Source organism: Trichomonas vaginalis, chromosome I (assembly GCF_026262505.1).
Source record: "Trichomonas vaginalis G3 chromosome I, whole genome shotgun sequence".
Lineage (NCBI taxonomy): Eukaryota > Parabasalia > Trichomonadida > Trichomonadidae > Trichomonas > Trichomonas vaginalis.
Window position 1 is genome coordinate 22,984,987 of NC_067203.1, and position 20,654 is coordinate 23,005,640.

The 20,654-nt window shown below is 34.3% G+C and overlaps 16 protein-coding genes and 3 pseudogenes across 19 annotated transcripts, besides 2 other annotated features; 4 read left to right on the forward strand and 15 right to left on the reverse strand.

Annotated features, from left to right (window-relative positions):
* Nucleotides 1-20,654: part of a mobile genetic element that runs on past both edges of the window.
* Nucleotides 187-1,164, reverse strand: TVAGG3_1034450 (keratin-associated protein family; the record flags this gene model as incomplete). The annotated part of the gene is made up of 1 exon (XM_051255294.1): nt 187-1,164. A coding segment is annotated over one exon (978 nt), but the record flags the coding sequence as incomplete, so codon positions are not given.
* Nucleotides 1,316-2,184, reverse strand: TVAGG3_1034460 (organellar and viral DNA polymerase type B; the record flags this gene model as incomplete). The annotated part of the gene is made up of 1 exon (XM_051255295.1): nt 1,316-2,184. A coding segment is annotated over one exon (869 nt), but the record flags the coding sequence as incomplete, so codon positions are not given.
* TVAGG3_1034470 lies at nt 2,862-2,974 on the forward strand (annotated as a pseudogene). The gene has a single exon. A coding segment is annotated over exon 1 (113 nt).
* Nucleotides 3,174-3,787, reverse strand: TVAGG3_1034480 (annotated as a pseudogene). Its single transcript has one exon. A coding segment is annotated over exon 1 (614 nt).
* TVAGG3_1034490 (uncharacterized protein) lies at nt 3,812-4,213 on the forward strand (the record flags this gene model as incomplete). The annotated part of the gene is made up of 1 exon (XM_051255296.1): nt 3,812-4,213. The coding sequence occupies one exon, from the start codon at nt 3,812-3,814 to the stop codon at nt 4,211-4,213; it is 402 nt and encodes a 133-aa protein (XP_051080870.1).
* On the reverse strand, nt 4,210-4,833 carry TVAGG3_1034500 (protein of unknown function, DUF4106 family; the record flags this gene model as incomplete). Its single annotated transcript, XM_051255297.1, has 1 exon — nt 4,210-4,833. The coding sequence occupies one exon, from the start codon at nt 4,831-4,833 to the stop codon at nt 4,210-4,212; it is 624 nt and encodes a 207-aa protein (XP_051080871.1).
* Nucleotides 4,962-20,654: part of a mobile genetic element that runs on past the window's edge.
* Nucleotides 5,123-5,443, reverse strand: TVAGG3_1034520 (uncharacterized protein; the record flags this gene model as incomplete). Its single annotated transcript, XM_051255298.1, has 1 exon — nt 5,123-5,443. One exon carries the CDS (start codon nt 5,441-5,443, stop codon nt 5,123-5,125), a length of 321 nt encoding a protein of 106 aa, XP_051080872.1.
* On the reverse strand, nt 5,597-5,839 carry TVAGG3_1034530 (uncharacterized protein; the record flags this gene model as incomplete). The annotated part of the gene is made up of 1 exon (XM_051255299.1): nt 5,597-5,839. The coding sequence occupies one exon, from the start codon at nt 5,837-5,839 to the stop codon at nt 5,597-5,599; it is 243 nt and encodes an 80-aa protein (XP_051080873.1).
* TVAGG3_1034540 (uncharacterized protein) lies at nt 6,189-6,344 on the reverse strand (the record flags this gene model as incomplete). The annotated part of the gene is made up of 1 exon (XM_051255300.1): nt 6,189-6,344. A coding segment is annotated over one exon (156 nt), but the record flags the coding sequence as incomplete, so codon positions are not given.
* Nucleotides 6,375-7,948, reverse strand: TVAGG3_1034550 (annotated as a pseudogene). The gene has a single exon. A coding segment is annotated over exon 1 (1,574 nt).
* Nucleotides 7,976-8,401, reverse strand: TVAGG3_1034560 (uncharacterized protein; the record flags this gene model as incomplete). The annotated part of the gene is made up of 1 exon (XM_051255301.1): nt 7,976-8,401. The coding sequence occupies one exon, from the start codon at nt 8,399-8,401 to the stop codon at nt 7,976-7,978; it is 426 nt and encodes a 141-aa protein (XP_051080875.1).
* TVAGG3_1034570 (uncharacterized protein) lies at nt 8,448-8,704 on the forward strand (the record flags this gene model as incomplete). Its single annotated transcript, XM_051255302.1, has 1 exon — nt 8,448-8,704. A coding segment is annotated over one exon (257 nt), but the record flags the coding sequence as incomplete, so codon positions are not given.
* Nucleotides 9,666-10,241, reverse strand: TVAGG3_1034580 (organellar and viral DNA polymerase type B; the record flags this gene model as incomplete). The annotated part of the gene is made up of 1 exon (XM_001279346.2): nt 9,666-10,241. One exon carries the CDS (start codon nt 10,239-10,241, stop codon nt 9,666-9,668), a length of 576 nt encoding a protein of 191 aa, XP_001279347.2.
* TVAGG3_1034590 (organellar and viral DNA polymerase type B) lies at nt 10,342-11,963 on the reverse strand (the record flags this gene model as incomplete). Its single annotated transcript, XM_051255303.1, has 1 exon — nt 10,342-11,963. A coding segment is annotated over one exon (1,622 nt), but the record flags the coding sequence as incomplete, so codon positions are not given.
* TVAGG3_1034600 (organellar and viral DNA polymerase type B) lies at nt 12,432-13,510 on the reverse strand (the record flags this gene model as incomplete). Its single annotated transcript, XM_051255304.1, has 1 exon — nt 12,432-13,510. A coding segment is annotated over one exon (1,079 nt), but the record flags the coding sequence as incomplete, so codon positions are not given.
* TVAGG3_1034610 (uncharacterized protein) lies at nt 13,601-14,074 on the forward strand (the record flags this gene model as incomplete). Its single annotated transcript, XM_051255305.1, has 1 exon — nt 13,601-14,074. The coding sequence occupies one exon, from the start codon at nt 13,601-13,603 to the stop codon at nt 14,072-14,074; it is 474 nt and encodes a 157-aa protein (XP_051080879.1).
* TVAGG3_1034620 (uncharacterized protein) lies at nt 14,362-14,652 on the reverse strand (the record flags this gene model as incomplete). The annotated part of the gene is made up of 1 exon (XM_051255306.1): nt 14,362-14,652. The coding sequence occupies one exon, from the start codon at nt 14,650-14,652 to the stop codon at nt 14,362-14,364; it is 291 nt and encodes a 96-aa protein (XP_051080880.1).
* Nucleotides 16,419-17,052, reverse strand: TVAGG3_1034630 (organellar and viral DNA polymerase type B; the record flags this gene model as incomplete). The annotated part of the gene is made up of 1 exon (XM_051255307.1): nt 16,419-17,052. A coding segment is annotated over one exon (634 nt), but the record flags the coding sequence as incomplete, so codon positions are not given.
* TVAGG3_1034640 (organellar and viral DNA polymerase type B) lies at nt 19,468-20,646 on the reverse strand (the record flags this gene model as incomplete). The annotated part of the gene is made up of 1 exon (XM_051255308.1): nt 19,468-20,646. A coding segment is annotated over one exon (1,179 nt), but the record flags the coding sequence as incomplete, so codon positions are not given.

Genomic DNA, 20,654 nt, shown 5'->3' on the forward strand with positions numbered 1-20,654 from the left:
TATATCTTTTACGCTTGTACTCGGATTCTCTAAAGGTGCACTTGAACCAAGGGTATAGTTCAATATTATGTCGTCTGCTCTAACAGTAGTGAAGGATTTATGTGTATGGTTCTTGTCGGCTTTACTATTTAATGTAGCTTGAAGTTCATTTATATCGGAGATGTTGTGTTTATGAGATTTCAAAACTTTGTTCATTGCGTCAAGTTCAACTTTGTCAGCTTTACTTTTAATAGCATCTTCAAAAGTTATTTTTGACTTAACTCTCAAAGTAAATCTTGGTTCAACTAATACACCGTTAACATTGAAAGTAGAGGCATAAATTTCACCGGTATAACCAAATGCTTCTGGTGCTTTAGCTACATCATACTGTACAGTACAGCTTATGTCATAACCTTTAGCACGAATGTATTTATATCTTCTTTCATTAACATTTTTTGTCTTCGCTTCATCACTTCGTGTTAAATATCCATGGTAGTCCATTATAATCTGTTCGTCTGAAGTTATATAATGAACGTGGTTCTTGACTTTATCACTCAGAGCTAAAAGCTCATTTTTGTCTGCTTTTTCGGCTAATTTCTCATTAACATCATTCACTTCTAATTCAACTCTTCCGCCAGAACTCTTATTATCATTAATCTTTTTCATTAATTCGGTAATTACGTCATAAAGACTATATTCTGTTTTCGGTTTTGTAAATAATGAGTCAAAATTTCTTTTCATCATTACATCGCTGACATTAATGATATCACCAATTCCTTTTTCATTTATTCTCTTCATTAATTCTGCAATAATGACGAATATATAATCTGTTAATTTATTCTCTTCATCGAGGGTTATAGAATGTTTTGAAATTGAATCATTAACTCCTCTAAATAAATCAATAACTTCAGGATACACGTTTTTAATGTCTCGAATAACCCGACCAGTATCCTGTTGTTCATGTTCTTCGTTCCCGTCGTTACGTGGTTTTATATCTCTAACCATCATCAACGCAGCCATAACCGGAGGGTTTGTTGCTATCTGTTCGAAAATCCGTCCGTTATGTACGGTATATCTAAATAATTTCTTTGCGTTTGTTAAAACATTTGAAACAAGTCTTTTAAAACCATCTACAAAATTTCCTGTTTCACCTAATGTTCTTGCAGCATTTACAAGCTCATCCATTCCCGCTTTTGACCCCAAAAACGTCCATATTGCATTTATTTCACTCTGTATAGTTGTCCATTCAGCGAAACTAACACCCGCATTCGCTAAGCTGAAAATGAAATTCAGTGGATCGAACTTAATTCCACCTTCTTTTTCAATTTCAACGAACTCACTAACATGAGATTTTAAGTATTCTTTCGTTAAAATTGTTTTCCCCGATGTTATGTCATTAACGAAACTATCACCGTCAAAAGTTAACGAATTCAATTTCGTCGTTGATGCTTTTATTTCATACACCGCTTTATCGATAGTTTTTGGCTCACCTTCTTTAGAAGCATATGAAACATTAATGAATGAATTATATGTATTCGTGAATGAATTAAAATCAATGATTTTCATTAATGACGCCTTTAATGATTCATTTACTGTCGAATCCCTTAAAGTAATTAATGAACTGTCATTTATGAAAGGTACACTGCAAACCGTCGAGTTTGGATCAAATGCTGTAGTTGGTGCAGGAATATTAATGATATAAGTCATTAAATCATTAAGTGACGTAAATAATGTTGTCGTTTTTGATTTAATTTCTTTAGCATCTGTTATATACGGTAATTTTATTTCTGTAGTTTCTGAATTAAAGATATTCGCTAAAATGTTTTGTAAACTGTTTTGAACAGCTGTGTAAACCGTTGAATCCGGAACTCTTACGATTTCACCGTCCTTAATAAAAGGCATTGCACATGGTGTAGTGCTTGGGTCAAATCTTTTTGGGTTATGATTCAACATATATTCTAATGCTTCATAAACAGACCTATATACGGTTGTATTATCTTTTTCAATAATTTCACCGTCCTTTATAAACGGCATAGTACATGGAGTTAAAATAGGGTCAAACTTTTCATAGTCCTTCCATGTTATGTATTTCTCAGTATTTCCATCAGTGATAACAATATATTTGTCAGTAAGTGTGAGAGAGTATTGACCAAAATATAAACGTTTAGCTCTGTCAGCTTCATACGCATATGCAGCTATACTCATATTTTAATGAGAATAAAATGTTGTTCTATTTGCAAAGTACAGACCCAAACGAATACGGGACAGTAAAGCTACAAACAAACTTAGGTCTACAGAATGAGGCGCTTGCATTCAGAATGGTTGACTTCAATACTATCGCTTCATTCGTTATAACAGATGAAACAGATTTCATGGAGATTGAAATAGATGGAAAGAAGCACGAAATAAGATTTCACAATAATGTAGAATATAAGATGGAAACATTAGCTGGAGTGTTAAATGCTCTCATAAATACTACAAAAACAAGGATAACGAAGAAAACTTAATGAATGTTAAACTTATTGCAGGAGTTTTGAAGTTCAGTTATGCGAAGGAGTTTAAGATACCAAGAATGAGTCATAGAGTACAACTTCTTTTGGGTGCATACCATATGACATTTCCTTTGAAAAGTGTTGACAAAACGATTGAGATGAAATCTGTTCCATACGTATGTTATGGTAATTGTTTATACATTGAGTCTAAAATAGCTAATGTCACAGGCATTTCAGGAGTTAATAGTAAAGGTTCAGTAGAATATAAATCCTTCTGTTATGCAGTCAATTCAATGTTCATTCCAAACGTTCCTGTCATAGCAACTCATTTAGGTAAATGGGTTCGCATTAGTCCTCATAATTTGAAAGACATGCAATTCAGACTTGTTGACTTTCAAGGAGAGCCTGTAGAACTGAAGGCACCAGTGCGAATGACTGTTGAAGTTGACTTTTTAGAAAATATTAAATGCAACAGCTTACAGGAGAACTCAGAGCTAAAAATATAAAGTATGAATGTTATGTATTAGGTCATGAACTTTGGTTGTTGCTGTTTGATGAAACAAATGAATTAGTTATGTCAGTCAAGAGAACAGAAAAATATTGTGTTAGTGAAAACTGCACCAAGTCAATAAGATTAGGTTTGCATTATGAAGATGAGTTCGATACTGTTGAAGAAGTTTTGGATAGATATTACAAATTGCTTTAATTTACTAAAACATATTTCAAGCAAAGTTTATATTCTGTTGAAAGTTTTGTATACTCGTTCGAATATTTATACTTAAACTCAACTCCTGTAGTTCCTGGTGTTTCAATGACGCGGATGTTACCTATTTTCATGAATGGTGGCGTTTGACCACAGCATTCGATTTCAGGGTCGAGATAGTCAATGACACATTGTTTCCCTGTTATTCGTGATATAACATTTTCAAGGTCCTCCTTTGTTAGAATTATTTGGTTCTTGCTTATAAGATTTACCAAAAGCTTCTTATCGTCTTTGAGTAAAATTGTTTGGTATACTGAAGAAGGTAATGGTCTACGTTATCTGAAGGATTTGTTTGAACATTTGTGTAAGGGTTGTCGTTGGCTTCTCTTGAAAGAATTTGGTCCAGTGGTGGATACTCTAACTTAACATCTGATGTAGCGTTAGCGTTTGAAGCTGTGTTTAAATTCACCGACTTAAGTTCTGGTTCTTTTTCTTTCAAACACTCTGAACTATAGTTCTTTATGACAATATTGTTTGTCGTTCGTGAGTCAACATTTGATGTTGGTTCAATTGGAACATTAACGGCACCAGCTAAGATGGATTTGCTTCTCATTTCATATAGAATAAAACCTTTTATATGTATGAAATGAACAATATACTCGACAAGGGTTTGAATGTAAAGCTAACGAATGAAAATATTGTTGAATTCACTGAGACAGGTGCTGTGTATAAAGATGTAGAACTACTGAACAAAAGAGCTAAGGGAAGAAGCAGGAATATGAACAAAGGGTGGAAGCCTATAAAAATTTATGTCAATGATGGCTCAGGAGGTTCAAACATAAAGTATGCAGAAAGTTATAGAGTTTATGCTCTCAAGGGAGAGAAGCCTTCATTTAAGAACAGCTATTCTAACACATATCCTCAAAAGCTAACGGCTGGGGAAGTGGATGATATGAATGACAGCAAAAATATTAACAGAAATGGCGACAGAGATGCATGGAATTTGTTTACCATCAGTCAATTGAAGGTTAAACTTTAAAACAATGTTGGTCGTTCCCATGGAATATTTTTGACTTTAATGGTATTAGTCATGATATGAATCTCAAGGTATGAACGAGGAGAGATGAGAGACTTATATGCTTCCCAAATTTCTTCAAAAGGTAATGTTATACCTGACTGTTTCCAAATGAGTTCAATATCATAACGTGAGAAACCTTGAAAGATAACGAAGTCAGTTATGAGACGTTTTATGTTTAAAGCTAAAAACCTCCATGTTTGCATAAGTATTGCTACAGTTAAGTGGTAATGTCTGACTTTAGTAATGATGTTAGCTAATGGTGAGTCTGGTTTTGACACTAAACCTTTTCCGGCGAAGTCGTCGCAAACGAGCAGAGTGTTTGAAGGATATTTTTTGAAGGGGTATTTTGAAAGTTTTGACAGAATGTAGTTTGTAAGTCGTTTCATATCGTAAACTCCTGAGTATTGACGTAAGTGGTGTTTGTCAATAATTCTTTCCATCTCCTCAGAAGTCTTTTGCATTCCTGACTGTATAAATTCAACGATGGCATAATATTTTCTCTTACGTTGAATGTAACGTTGAAGAAATTCAATGAGTTCACTGTCTGGAACTTTAACGACAGAGGATTGAACTTTTGACATAAATGTTTTCGCTGTTGAGTCCATAGAGTCTGAAGTTGCTGATATAATGATTTGGTCATAGTAAGAGTCGTTTCCTAAACGCTCTGTTATGAGTATATGACGAATGAGAGTTAGTATGGCTAAGTCGTGTACTGAGGCACTGCGCGCCTCCGTACACCACTTAGCGGTTTTGACACTTTACAAAACCGGTAACGTATATTTTACAACACAAACGACAACACTAACTTAACCTTAAATATTTATAAAGCCACCAACCACTTCACCTCACTAATGTAAAAAATAAGCGTTCTCACTTACAAAAGTATTGCAACTCCTCCCATTGCTGTGCTTCACATAACAGCTCATAATCTTCTGACTCACTTTCTTCTTCATATAGGTCAAAATCACCGTCAAAATAAATGTTAGTAAGTTTTGACAAAGCTAATGAAACACGTTTACCGTTTGTATCGTATGCTTGTATAAACTTTCCATTCTTCATTCCTTCATAAACGCTCAAACTAACTTTACCCTTTCTCCCTCGTATCTGATAGAATGTATTTTCACGAGGAACGAAGAACAAATTCTTGAACTCATGACCGTTGTAGTTTGTTATCTCAATAGTTTTCGTCATTTACATCCAAATAAAATAAAAAAATAAACTTAAAAATAAATGATATCACCACCCTCACACGTATGAAAACATAGCACAAAAATAAATTTAGGTGAAGTGGTGAGATCTCACCTGTTTTCTCACCTCTTTTTTCACCCTGTTGAATTCATTGCTTTATTCCTCACTGTCGTCTGCTTTCTCCAACTCTTCTAACTTCTTCTTAAGTTCAGCAATGTTGTCCTCATGAAGTTTAATCTTTCTCAAAATTCCTTCTTTATCTAATGGTTGCTTTATCTTTCTAAACTGAACTCTACCATCCTTCATAGTATGAATGTAAAAACCTTCTGGAATAATTCCTGATTTAATGTATTCTACCAAAAACTTTTGTTTCATTGCTTCAGTGACTTTAGTCGTCATTTCAATCAAATAAAAATTTTAATATTAAATAAAAATAACGTTATTTTTTCAGTAAGGAAACGCAGGAGTTTTACGATTTATTTGTGGTGTAGGTTCTGGTTTAAATGTTGGAGTCGGTTTTGGAGTTGACTTTTGAACAGGAGTTTGTATTCCATAGGTTCAGGAGTCATTGAAGGGTTGTTTTTGTGAAGGCGTTGGTTTGGCGATGGTGTCGGAGTTTGTTTAACTTCAGCTACTTCAGTATTATTTACAACATTTGCTTTATTTCTTTTCAACATCATTACTGCTCCTGCTGTAGCTAGCAAACCTAGTGGGAGACCATATTTATATAAGGACTTGACCAAATGCTATTTTTGACAGGAGCTGGTGGAACACCTAACCTTGGTGAGACTGCTCTTTGCCATTGTGCAGCTCGTAAGAAATATTCAATAGGTGCTCCATAATCGTTTGGTAAAGTTTGTTTCATAGATGGTGAAGGTTCACGAGAGCTTGATGAAGAACTCATTTATAAGCTTTAAAAATAAACGTTCATCCTTTATTCCTCACTGTCGTCCGTAGCTAAGTTATAGTCATCTAATCTTATTATGGGATGCCATTAGCACGCACCTGAATGGCAAAGCAACAATCCCTCATAAATCCAATAAGTGGCTTTGGTACGTTTTCAGTTGCTAGTTCAATAGGTCCTTTAACAGACAATTTGTATGTTATTGGAGCAGTAGATGTTTGACCTTGCTGGAAGCAAAAGTCCACTTCTGTTGGAAAACCACATAAGAAATGTGTGTTGTCATAGCTATCCCATTTATGTTCCACACTACCATCATCCACCAATGACCTCATAACATCTTCATTAAATCCAATCATATCATTGTTTGTATTGCAAGCGTTCGCAACCATTTCATAAAATACAGGTCCATATGATTTTTCAGGTTCTGCAGGCATATTTCCATAAGCTCCCATGGAAAGCTGAAGATATTTAAACTTAGGGTTCTCAAAATTAACATAATAGTTGTCTTTCTTTCTAAATAGTGCCCAAATACTTTTAACATTAATAGGCGTATAAGCTGCTGTAAATGTTGCACTTGAACTATCTGTATTCTTTGAGAATGAACCGTCCATAGGAATCCAATCCATAACTTTAACAGGAAAACATAAAGCCTCGTTTGTATAATGTTCTACAAGTTCTGTATAAATGTTAGGGTCTAAAGAGAATGACTTTGGATGAATGAAACATTCATTAAAATCCATCTTTGTTCGAAATAGTTGCTGGGTTACAGTTGTAATAGTAACTGTTCCACTAGCTTCTACTGCCTTCGTTATCATAGTGAATGGTTCATTCCATGGAACAAATTTATTTGTCGGTGGATTTGAATCTGAAGCAAATGCAACTTTAAGAGTTGGATTGAAAGCAATGATATCATTTACAGATATAGATGTGCATTGTAAGGCGTCGCTACTGAACTTTACTTTAAGCTGAATGTTTCCTGCAAAAGCTGGAATAAATCGAATAGCTTCTAATGGAAGGAATCTTCTAACAGGAATTCTTAAACGAAGCTTAAAATCAAATGATTTTCCTGCTGTAATTGGACCACTAACAATTTGTCCTGTTCTGCATGTTCCCGAATGACTCCATACATCTTCATGTCGAGTCTTTGAGAAAACATCTACTTTCTTTATTTGTTCGGTAGTTTGTGAGTTTGAAGTTATATATGCTTCTTCTCTTGCGTTGTCTTGAGAATATACGATACGACCATTTGCAAGGATTTGATATCCAGCAACTGCATAGAAAGCGTCATCGAAACCAATCCAAAATCCTGGTGGGTTTGTTTTATTGGAACCTGAACCAATTTCTTTATCTACAATAAATTGACCTTCCATTTTATACGTAATGAATGTATTGTAAAGGTCCAACATATTTTCACCAGGAGGTGAGAGATTGAATGTTACCCATGTGTTATCTTTAGCAGTTCCAGGTTGTGATGGAATCTTTGCGTCAGAATATTTTCTATTAGTGTCACCAATTTGAACTGCATTGTCTATGATATCGAAATATGAGCGAATCTGATGAATATGCTCTGCTGGAGTAAATTCGTTTAACTGTTCGTTCTGCATGTATTTACTTCGGATAAAAATATCTATTTACTTCATTATTCTCACTCTTCTTCTTGGCATTCGTGGTGGAGGTTGTTTCTTGACATTTTCAATGAACTGTACATTCTCTTTTGTCTCAACTTCTTTCACTGGTGGGTCAGGGTTCTTTGACTCGGTTTGTTTTTCAATGAAATTCACGAACTTTGCAATAAGCTCTTGGTTCGTTATTGAAAGTACATCTGGCTTCTTTTCTTCTTGTTCTATTGACTTTTCAGTTTGAATAGAAGGTTTTATATGGACTTCACCCTTGCCATACACCTTAATGTTGTCGCTTTCTGCATTCGCTAATGGAACCTTTCTTTTTCTTACGTATATTTTACCATCTTTACTCTGACTTACGTAATAGAAAGGATGTTGTATTCCTCTTGCGTCATTTAATATAATAGACTCTCGTTCTGATTTTGACAAGCTCATTTTACATCGGTTAAAGTTTTAATTTTGTTTTTTTATCTGCAGTCAAATGACTCAGACAAGCCCTACGGACAAGACCCAAGGGGTCATAGATGTTGAAGCATTGAAGAAAGAAATTCGCGAGCAAATTTTATCCGAACTGAAGGAACAAAAACAAGAACAAAAGCCAGAGAGACCAAAGAGAAAACTTAGTGAAAAACAACTAGCTGCATTAGCTGCTGGAAGACAAAAGAACCCACTGCTGGCGAAAAAGCTAGAGAAGAAGCTGAAGCAAAAGCTAAAGAAGCTGAAGCAAAGAAAGAGTAAATGGTTTATTTTTATCCGAATTAAATGTATAGACAAATACCTTTATCTGTTGCGTTCAGTAGTGAAAACCCTGACGTCAAAATAAAGGGGAACAGAGTAACGTTTAAGTTTCCAACAGACTGGATTGTGAACATAAATGAAGAGAAGTACATTGGCATAACATCTATGTATATAACACGTGCTTTCAGAAAGGTTGACTTTATACTTCAAGTCGAGATAGAAAATGACGAACAGTCTTTAAGCGCCCAAAACATTCACATATACAAATACTTTAAAGACGATACAACATTGTTGCAATGTATGATTTCATTTAATGAAATGTTCGAGAAAAAGTTTAACATTGAAGTACAAACTTTACAGCCTTTACGTGAGTTTCTTGCACAACTGAAAGAAGAAGGTAGTCAGCCACAACTTATAGACTTTCATTATGAATTTAATGAAAATGAAGATGGAACTCATGACTGTCAGTTTGTTGTATTCTCACCATTCAATGAAGTAGCTAAAGAAAGAAAATCCATTACGTATAAGATTTCAAATCTCTGAACCAAGTGATGATTTCAAGAATGTTTTCAATTATGATGCAATGCTTCCGAGGAAAAATGAATTTTCAAAGATTGTAACACCTGGCATTTGGGATAGAAAGCAAGCTATATTATATTCAAACTTAAGTAAGGGAGTTGAAAATGAGTTCATTGGTCATACAAGAACTTCACCACTGCCAAATCCTAAATACTATAAATTAACTGGCTTCAATCGTGAGTTTTGGGTAGACATGTTCTCCACTCATGATCATAACTGCCCAGTGTTCTTACCTCCAGACCATAAGGACTGTCTCTACATTGAAGCACAACTCTTAAACTCTACCATCGCAGTATTGTAAATGACCACATGGGCTTCGCCCTTGCCGCTAGCGGCTTATTTTTATCATGAATGGTCTCATTGCTGACAAAAATAAATGACCTCAGAACTTCAACTTACGAATAAAGCTTGTTTTAGTCGTTATTGAGAAGTTAAACTTTTCAGCAAAGCAAGGACTAGAAGACTTACATAAGTCGAATGCAATCTCTTGACCATCATGAAGTGCTTTATATAACTTCATAACACTGAACTCAGAGTCTTTGTCAAATTTTCCTTGCGGAATCATTAAACCTTTATCTTCATCATAGAAACACTGAACAGAGTCAGGAAACATTTCATTAGCGGTTAAAGTAATAACATCTTGCTTCACGCCTTTCATTCTGCAGTGAAATGCAACTTCATTTAAATCATTCGTGAGTAAGTCTATGTAAGTCTTCTTTCCACAAAATATTGACTTGTATGCTAAACTTTGTTTTCCAGGTGTTATTTCTGCGAAGTCACTATGAAACTGACCAAGGTTTTTACCAATGAGAACTCTTCCATAACGTTTCTCAAACTCTTCAGCTAAACGAGGGATATCTTCATTGTAGAGATGCATACTGTCGGTGTCGCTATAAAAGATGTCCATTCCTAAGTCCTCAGCAGTACAGAATACTTCACACATTATTCTCTTCGACATTGATAGAATATTTACACCAAGTGGGCAAAAGTTAAAGTGTCTGCAAATGCTTTTCGTTAGCTTGAAAATAGTTTTATCTGAACCATCCAAACCTTCGAACTTCACTATATGGTTGTAGTTTCTGATGGCATATCTTATAGCATCTTTGTCATTTACTATGGTTATTTTTGACTCAATAGGAGATAGAATAGTTTTGCCATAAATACTGTTCAGAATGAGCTTTATATTTTCTTGCAAAGGATTTCCTTCTTTCTTATACTTTAACCTTAACTCAAACAACTTCTTTACTTCATCTCTTATTCTAATATCTCTGTTTCCATCGTAATAGTATCCTTGCAACACTTCACATTTGACACCTTGATATTTTATGAGGTCTTGTAATGTTATATGGTCAACATACATTAAACAGCAAGTGTTTGAACTTCTGGGAACGTTAAGTTCTGGATTTAGTTCAGGGTCACAAACTATTAAAGGAAAGTGTCTATGTATTCCAATCTCTGTTATCTTAATGAGAACAAAGAAGCCAGACATAAACTTTTCACCAATGGGTTCCTTTTGGTCGTCATCGAATAAATGTCTCATGAGATACTCTGTGCTTAACATCTCATCCTTCAATACTTTTGGAATTCCTTCTAAAGTATACAATCTTGCTATAGCTGATGGATATAATGAAACAGCATCGAAGTCAGCAATGAGTTTCTTTTCGCTCTTTTGTTTCATGTTATCTGACAGCATACATCTTCCACCTTGAATGCATCTCGAAATAAATTCTCTTGGTTTATTTGAGAGGTCATAAAGATTTCCATTCGGGAAGTACACTCTGTTCTCAAACAATTTGTTAGCAATAGAACAAATACTAACGTAGTCATAAACGTTTAAATCAAATTCTTTCAATATGTCATTGCGGAACTTTACAAAACCTTCTCTTAAAATTCTTACATCTTGTTTGCAATAAAATGTGCTATATTTTTCTAAGTCGAAGTGGTTTTCATCTATTCTGCAACCTTTGATGGAATCTATGTTCTTCATGAATGTATTTGCATCCTGGATAAACTTACATGCTTCAGAAATGACACCAGTTCTGTTGTCATTTGCTAACAAAACACTGCTGTAGTAGTTGTATGGAAATACTTCTTTCGGTCCTGTTTGTAAGTTAAACATAGCAGGAAATAGTTTAAGCTTCTTATTTATAACACTGTAAGAGTCTTTTATAATAATTGCCCTTCCTTTATATAAACCAGTTATTTGCATTGTTCGTGAACCTTTAATGATGGGAGTTCCTTTCACTTCTGTCATGTGTCTTAAGATGAAGTTTATATCATAACTGAGGTTATGGAAATATATTAAACTCTTGTCAGGAAGTCGCTCCAAAAATTCTGTTGCACAGTTCTGACCCCAAATGCTTTCACTCACTGAACCATCTTCATTGTCGTAACATATGTTAAAAGCTTTATGAAAGCCATCGGTACTACACTCAAAGTCAGCAAAGAAAACATGCTCAGGAATGAACTTGCACTTATTTTTATTTACTTCTTTTGACTCTGCTTTCTTCTTCAGTTGTACACAATACTTTGGAGCATATGTCAAATCTTTAAATGGTGCAAGGTTCTGTTTATATAAGTCAGTCGTATATGTGAAAAGTTCTCCATAAGAAATAGGTTCGAAATATTTGCACTCCCACAATGTTTTCATAACATCCCATAGCGGTGTTAGTTCTATCATGCGAACTAATATTTATCATCTCTCTTTGTATATATTTTCATCTGTTTTTCAATGTTCATTCCACCACACTCCTTCAAGATTTCTATATAGTTGCGAATGAAATATGTTGTCATTGGTAATCTTTCGTTTAGCATGTAGTGGTCTTCAACAAGAAGTAAGTCAATAGTTCGAACAGTTTACATTCTTTTGGTATGTATCTCTTTATTTCATTATGTCTTGAGTCATTGAAATAACCAATGGTAACATTAAATGCTATACCTGTTGCGTCAGAAATTTCTTGTACTTTACTTTGAGGAAAGTCTCTAACACGAATGACTTCTCTCATGTGGTCAATAGTCTTCATCTACTCCAGCCTGAATGCAAGCATAAACGAAACAATTGTCTTCTGTCATAAGTGTTGCAGTTCTTTTGTTCAGTTCATTGAAGATTTGGTAGCGTTCAAGATTTATAGGTAATGTGCAAAGATACTTCCAGAACTGACCGCTTCTCTTCTTATAAAACTTCTTTTCACCATTATCTTTCCAAAAGCTTTCTATAAGTGCTGGGTTTCCTGTTTGCTTAAGAGCTTCCAAAATGGCTTTCTGGTCATTTGTCAGTGTGCTTTCATCTCTATATGGTCTCTTTTTTGGTTTGCCTTTCTTTACATCTGACATCGTTAAGCCTTCATATTCTGTTAAATCATACATCTTTATTTCGGTAAGATTCTTTATGTTTGTCAAGAAGAAGTCATAGTGCATTTCAACAATACCTGCAGCATTTGCTTCTATCTCTGATATAAAGTTCTCCTTCAAGAGCTGATGTAGTAGTGTTCCAATATTATTGAGGTTTAACGTAGAACATTCATACTTTCCACCAAGTTTATAACATACCATCCATCTCTGTTGGGAGTTTATTTTAATCTTCTCTAAGAGTCTCATGAAAACCTTACCGAAATGTTTGTGTAAGTAGTCTCTGTTTGGTTCATCTAAAGCTTCGATGTTAAAGTCAATGAGTCTATTGCCTGACTTCACATTTCTCTTCCTATTCTCTTCATCTTTCTTTAACCATCTCTCACCTTCTTTTGGTTTGTCGTCAATGGAACGAATGACATCGTTAGCTTTACGAACTTGTTCTATAGCACTTTTAAACATCTCTCTTCTCTGTTGTTTCAGTGTGTCGTCTCTTCTTCTTGTTTCACCAACGTTTGCATTTGTTATGTCAAACATCTCTTGACGAACATCATGCGAAAGAGCTTTACGAGTATGACCAACGTTTGCATTTGTTATGTCAAACATTTCTCTTCTTACTTCATGAGGTACTGAACGTCTATGATATAAGTCAATAGCAACGTCATTTAAAGGAAATGCTATTGCATGGACTTCGTCCTCGCCGCGTTGCGGCTTTATGAACTCATGAATTCTATCATAATTTATTGCACCATTATAGTCTTTAATGAAGTCAGCGAGTGCTTTTTTGTTTGTTGCGTAATGCTTTGCAACATCTATGTTAGCTTCTGTAAGAAGTTGTTTTATTTCCGAGTGTTCTAACTTAGACAACTTCCGATACATCTTTAGTAGGAAATAAAAAAAATATTTTTGAAAAAATTAGATTAGATTTTTTTAAGTTATTTTTCAAAATAATTTAATATTTTTATTATAATGAAACACATGCAAGATTGCAAGTTCTTTTCATACAATGCTCTCGCTAATGCCATCAAGAATGAGTTCAATGGTGCTTCAAACGTTAATGTTATCTTTAACAAGAAGTTTGTGAAAGAATCTAAGTTTGGTCAGTATGTCAGACCATTAGCTATTGTCATTGACCGCAAACGTTATACTTCACAAGAGTTAGCAGTAGTTTTGAAACAAAAGAGTTTCTTCGTGAATGTCAAAGATACTCATTATACTGTCATAAAGAACTCTAACATTGACTTCTTCAGTATTGCTTTAAATCTTTCCGAACAGAAAGAATATAAGAAGGGTGAAACAAATGTGAAATATTATCCTTCATCTCTGAAGACAATAACGAACAAAAATGTTATACAGAAATTCTTACCAAAGGTTGAAGAAGCTTCTATTGACATTGACGAAGGAAGTGAAATGGTTGAAGAAATAGACCCTGAAGCTATTTAAGCAAAAATATATTTTTGGTTAGTATTCATATGGATATTTTACAACAATTCCCCAATGTATAAACTTTTCATACGCTTTTTCATAAGCTTTATATACCTTCAGAAATTTTGCATAATCTTTAGAAGCATTTAGATATTGTTTAAATGCTTTGTATGTCTTCAGAAATTTTGCATAATCTTTTACATGTTGTTCGTTCTCTTCTTCTGTCATGAGTTCCGAATATTCTAAATTCATGTTCTTTCATATGAGATAAAATTTTATAAAAAAAATAAAATTAGCTTAGATTTTCATTCTTCCTCTTTGAAGTTATCGAAATACTCTGTTATTTTTTCCTTTAACAATGGTAAGTCTTCTTTGAATGTAAGTATTGTGCAACCTTTGATGTCATAGTGTGTTTGAGGAAGAGTATTTTTGACAATTTCCTTTATTTGCTCATTCGGTGTCATTGAAATCGGTAAGTTTTCACAATAGAACCAGTTTCTGTCAGATTTGTAAATCTTAGCAAGGTCATAAAAGCTTTTGTTGTTTCTTCTGACTAAATGCAACATAATCATATCTCTGTCTTCTTCATTTTCCATCTCTTCAGTATAAATCATATACTTATAGTTCTTTTCCTTTCCTTTTGGTACTGAACGCGGTATTCTTTTCTGTATGCTTTTGTCTTTGGATTCAATGACTTCATCTTTTGCTTGAAGTTTCTTTTCCATCTGTTCGCGTTCTTGTCTGTGAATTTCGTCAAGAAGTTTACAAACATACCAAGCATAACGAGGTGAAGCCCACATTGCTACAGCATTTACAAGAAGTCTATGAACATAATATCCTCTCAAACCGTTTGGCAATTTTTCACGATTTTCATAGAGTTTTGGCGACTGGGGTTTTTTACCTACTCGCTGTTCTTCACTGTTTTCAGAAAAAAGTATGTCTCGCTGTGCTTCATTTAATAGTTCAATAGTGCTTTGGTTCCTAAACCAGTCTTTAGGAAGTTTAGTATCTGGAGCATAACATGCTGTCAAAATACTTTGCATTTGGTACATGTCATCTTTGACTGAACGAATGAGACGTAACTGTTTGTTATATTGTATGTACTCGTATTCTTCATTTATGGCTTCATGGACTATAACTGTTGTTGTGTTCTCTGATGTTGTCATTACTGTCTTTACATACAAAATAAAAAAATAAATAAAAATAAAATTAGCGTTATTTTTTCTGAGATAAACACTATTTCTTCACAACATTAAATTTTATCTGTATGAAATGACTTTAAAAAGATTATTGACTGACTTCGAATACTATCTCATTGACGCACTGACAGACCCTCAAAACTGTGTTGAAAGTTCTTTAAGCTTTAAGATTGAAGGTACGACGCATTTTGTCTTCACTTACGTATTGAAAGAATATGACCGTTATCATAACGAAGTGAATCAAACACTAATAAAATTTGTAGATAAAAATTGGTTAACAATGAATATTTTAAACGTGAAGACCCAAACACTGCTGGAGATGATGAAGAATACAGACAAGTTATTGAAAAAAATAACGCAAGATTAGATGCAATAGAAAAGAAGTTTAATGAATGTCTTACAAACACGTATGAATATCTTATGCGGTGGGAAGCTAGATGGAAATAAATTTACGTCAAATATGCAATTTATAAAATCTTATGTCGACAGGCTACGTAGCACAGTGGTCTAAGGTGGTGTTATGGAGGGGTCAGAGTCTGTGGTTCGAACCGCGACAGCGCCGTATTTTCTTATTTTCTTTGTTTGTCTTGTTTGTCGTGAATAAAAGTGTCATAAAAGTGCTCTATCTTCCACGGGAATAAATAAAAATTTACTTTATTTCTTCTTTATTTCTTTGTTCCCGTGGAAGAAGGGTTTTGCTGTTTTTTCTCAGCCGAAATCAATGATTTTTTCATTTTTGGAATCCTTAGCGAATGAGGAATCTTTTCTCTCGTGGAAGCTTTGAACAAAAATAATGTTTAGGTGAAGAGGTGAGATCTCACCTGTTTTTTCACCTGTTTTTTCACCCCAGTTTTTTCACAAGCGTTTTACATGAATTGTACGATGTATATTTGAAATCCTAAACAATTTCGTAGCTTCTATTTCTTCTGTCAGTATGTCAAAAGTTTTAACAATACCGAAGGTTTCTTTATACTTCTTCTTGACGTCAGATAGAAGGAAATCTTCTGCTGTTGGATAGTTTTTGTTCAGAAATTCTAACATGTTCATTTTATCTTCTGCTGGCTTTTCTGCTTCTTTCTTTAAGTCTGCATAGTCGTTTCTCATTCTTTCTATCTCTTTGACTGAGTAGTTATATTTCCTAATTGCTGCCTTACATTTTGAACATTGCGGGTTCATTTTTGCGTTATACATTGAAATAAAACCAGCTAAAACAACTAAGGCGTCAATTGCTCTCTTCATCTCAAACATAGTGGGTCTTATTTGTTCGTTCCATACTTTGCCTCTTCTATCTTTATCTCTTATTTCCCAAACACATTTTGCAACTAATGAAACAAAGTTATCGTAAGTCTTAAACTCCTCAGATTTATATATGTCAGAAATGTTTTTATAAACCATGTCGCAATCTTTGTCCATAACTTTATGGTTGCAATGAAAACCAAGGAATTCATAATTTACTTTACGTATGAACTTCTTTATTTCTACTGAATCAGTTGGTTTCACTTCTATTTCGTCGAATTCAGGAATAGTTAGTTTTTGCTGTTGGATTTCAGGCAATTTGGGTAAATGTTCAATAATGTCCTGCATTTCATAAAGATATTCTTCATTTGTTTCATCTTTCGCACTACAGTCTAAATTACTTGTTAAAAGTTCTTGCTTTATCTTCTGGATTTCTGTTTCAAAAGTATATGAAGAAGGAATGAAGCTTTTCATTTCTACTAACATAGATGTTGGATTCATGACTAACGAGTTTGGTGCTGTTGTTGTTTGAATTGTTGTTGTGCCGATTGTTGAAATCATATCTTTTATACAAAATAAAAAAATAAATAAAAATAAAACTAACTTTATTTTTTCTGTCTTAAGGAAATTCATGAAAATTCACGGGGGTGAAAAAACAGGTGAAAAAACAGGTGAGATCTCACCTCTTCACCTAAACATTATTTTTGGTCTTTTGTGAAAATTCATGAAAATTCACGGGGGTGAAAAACAGGTGAAAAAACAGGTGAGATCTCACCTCTTCACCTAAAATATATTTTGTCTGATTTACATCCAACGAAAAAGTTTAGAAGAATTTTCTTATTCTTTCTGGCATATTTTTGTCTTTCCAGTACTCCCGCTCTAATGGTCCCAGATGTGTTGGCTTTGACTCTCTCAAGTTCTTAGATGTTATAACATCTTCAACGCCTCCTTCATATCTTACTTTATAAGTGTCATCGTTTATGTTGTAGCCAAGTATTTCAATAACCACTCCTCGCTTTGCTTCGTCAATGGTTTCAGCAAGTTTGCCATTACTACTTTCGACTAATTTATGACGAGGATAAAACGCAATAGAGTCGTCGGCAGCTTTTATAAGATATCCATTACCTTGCGTAGAGTCTACGATATAATAATTTCGACTTAACCTTAAACGTTTCTTTGTCAACGGTTTGTCGTCAAGAACTACACGAACTTTTGTTCCAGGAATGAGGGTAAATTGTGTTGAATTTCTGATATTTTGTGTTTGACTTCGTTTCTTTTGTATATACTTTTCTTCTTGTTGTTGTGTCATTGAATTTGGTGTATGGCCTGTTGTAGAATGCGTTGAGGAATTATATACTTCGAGAAAATGTTTCATTGTTTCTTCGGTAAAGTCTCGCTCTTGGTTTAAATCTCTGAGCGTCCTTATGAAGCGGTTTATAATGCCGAGTATGTTATGGTTATGGTCTTCAGTAGTGTAGTGAGTTATGTTATGCTTAATGAGAAATTCTGTGATTTCGTTGCTGAGGTATGCACTGTCTTGGTCTGATGTTAAAGTACTTGGGTTATGTTCTGCCACGAACGTCTGCAAAACTCTTAAAACTTCACGAGTTCCTTTATTTTTCATTGGATATGCATATGCTTTACGAGTGTTAACATTTATGAAGATGAGGAATGGTTTATGTCCTCCTTTTCTGCTTTGAATGAGAGTGTCAAATTGGTATGCGTCAGGAGTGTTGGAGTAAATTGGTAAAAAGTAGTCGTAAGGGTTTATTTTTGTTTGATGTACAACATTTTTGTCAAAGAACCTTTTCACTTCAGCTCTGTTAGTAAATCCCCAACTCTTTGCAGCTTCATTGAACTTCTTAAATGACCTCCATGGATGTTGTTCGAATACTTTTCTTCAAGCTCATTTATGTAAAGTTAAAGATTTTATTCTAGGCTCAAGCGCGTTCATTGAACGCGGTACCATGCAAATACAGTCATAAATGGTGGCATATAATCTTCACCCGAACCTGTTGGATTTGTTGTGAAAGTGTGTGAATGATTTCCTGCGGTTCCACAGAAAATACCTGCGCTTGAATCTACTGGGTCACTTGAAATATCATATCTATGCATTCCCTGTCTATCCGAACCTGCTGCAAGATTTGTATAACCTCTTTTTGTTATTGAATGTGAATGACTACCTGTTGTGTTTGTAGTTCCTGTATGAGTGTGCGGTGGAAGGTTTGCTTCAGTAATTTTCTTCGAACCTCCTGTTTGCTTTGAAGAGTTAGCACAGTATAAGAATTTGTCTACAATCTGCTGCCATGTACCAAAACCTAAAACTGTTGCTGGATTTGTTGAGTTCATTGAAGTATAAATAGAGCCTATAGGATATAATGTTTGAAGAATCTGAGTCTTTAATGTTTGAAGCTCTGTTTTGTCTGCTTTCTTGTCATATAAATCTTGAGCAGTGAATTTAATATTATGTTCATCCTTCATGACATAAACATCTTTACATCTAATGTTTCTCATCGTCGTTATGTCGTCATCCGATGTTAAACCTTGTGGAAAGTTAGGAGGTTTACAATATAATACATCCCCACCAGTTCCTTCAACCGTTCCTTCAATACTTTCTATAGCAACAGTTGTGAAGAAATCATGTGTATGGTTCTTGTCTGCTTTTTTATCTAACATTGCTGGTAGTTCATGTGTTTCAAAGTTTCTGACATGACCTTCGATATTCATACATTTGTTATTTAAGGAGTTTAGTGTATCTTTTACGCTTGTACTTGGATTCTCTAAAGGTGCACTTGAACCAAGGGTATAGTTCAATATTATGTCGTCTGCTCTAACAGTTGAGAAGGAGTTATGTGTATGATTTTTGTCAGCTTTACTGTCTAATGTAGCTTGAAGTTCATTTATATCGGAGATGTTGTGTTTATGAGATTTCAAAACTTTGTTCATTGCTTCGAGTTCAACTTTGTCAGCTTTACTTTTAATAGCATCTTCAAACGTTATTTTTGACTTAACTCTCAAAGTAAATCTTGGTTCAACTAATACACCGTTAACATTGAAAGTAGAGGCATAAATTTCACCGGTATAACCAAATGCTTCTGGTGCTTTAGCTACATCATACTGTACAGTACAGCTTATGTCATAACCTTTAGCACGAATGTATTTATATCTTCTTTCATTAACATTTTTTGTCTTCGCTTCATCACTTCGTGTTAAATATCCATGGTAGTCCGTTATAATCTGTTCGTCTGAAGTTATATAATGAACATGGTTCTTGTCCGCTTTACTATTTAATGTAGCTTGAAGTTCATTTATATCGGAGATATTGTGTTTATGAGATTTCAAAACTTTGTTCATTGCGTCAAGTTCATTTTTATCTGCTTTACTATTTAATGTAGCTTGAAGTTCATTTATATCGGAGATATTGTGTTTATGTTCTTTATCTGCTTTTTCGGCTAATTTCTCTTCTATCTCATTTATTTCAAGTTCATGCCTACCACCACCTCCCGAAGAAGTATTTTTCTTCAGCTCTTGAAGAACGTCCACTTCGCCATCTTTGGTGTCAATAATGAGACTTTGTGTTAAAACCTTTCCTGTCTTAATGGATGTTTGTAAAACTTCTTCTTCACCGTGTTCGGGGTCATGGTCGTCATCATATCTTGTGAAATCAGAGATGTTGTCATATATTAAGCATATCTGTCTCAAAAGTTCTGCTATTTGAAACTGGAACGAAAGATATACAGAACTTTCATCATCTCCTAAAATCAAGTCTGCTTTCTTAAGTATTTCTTGAATGTATGCAATGAGAACAGAGTACCTTGGAAAATATTCGAACAATATTTCATTAGCTGTTGGTTTTGGTGGTTCTTCTGGAGTTTCTGTTGTTTCAGTTCCTTCTGTTGGAGTTTCTGCATCTCTTGACTTCAATGCTCTTGCTCTCAAAGACCTAAATGTTAGAGCACCAGGTTTTACAAAGGACTTTATAAATGCTTTAATAGTTCCTGGTAAGTTATTGTTAGCATTAAGTAAGTTCCTTATGCTTCCATCATGTACGTCCATAGCACTATGTAAAAAATCTATACTTTTCTTGTAGTCAGCAATAGACTGACTGTGATTTTTTAAAGATTTGTCAATACCTTTAAGCCAATCTTCATGCATGTCTGATA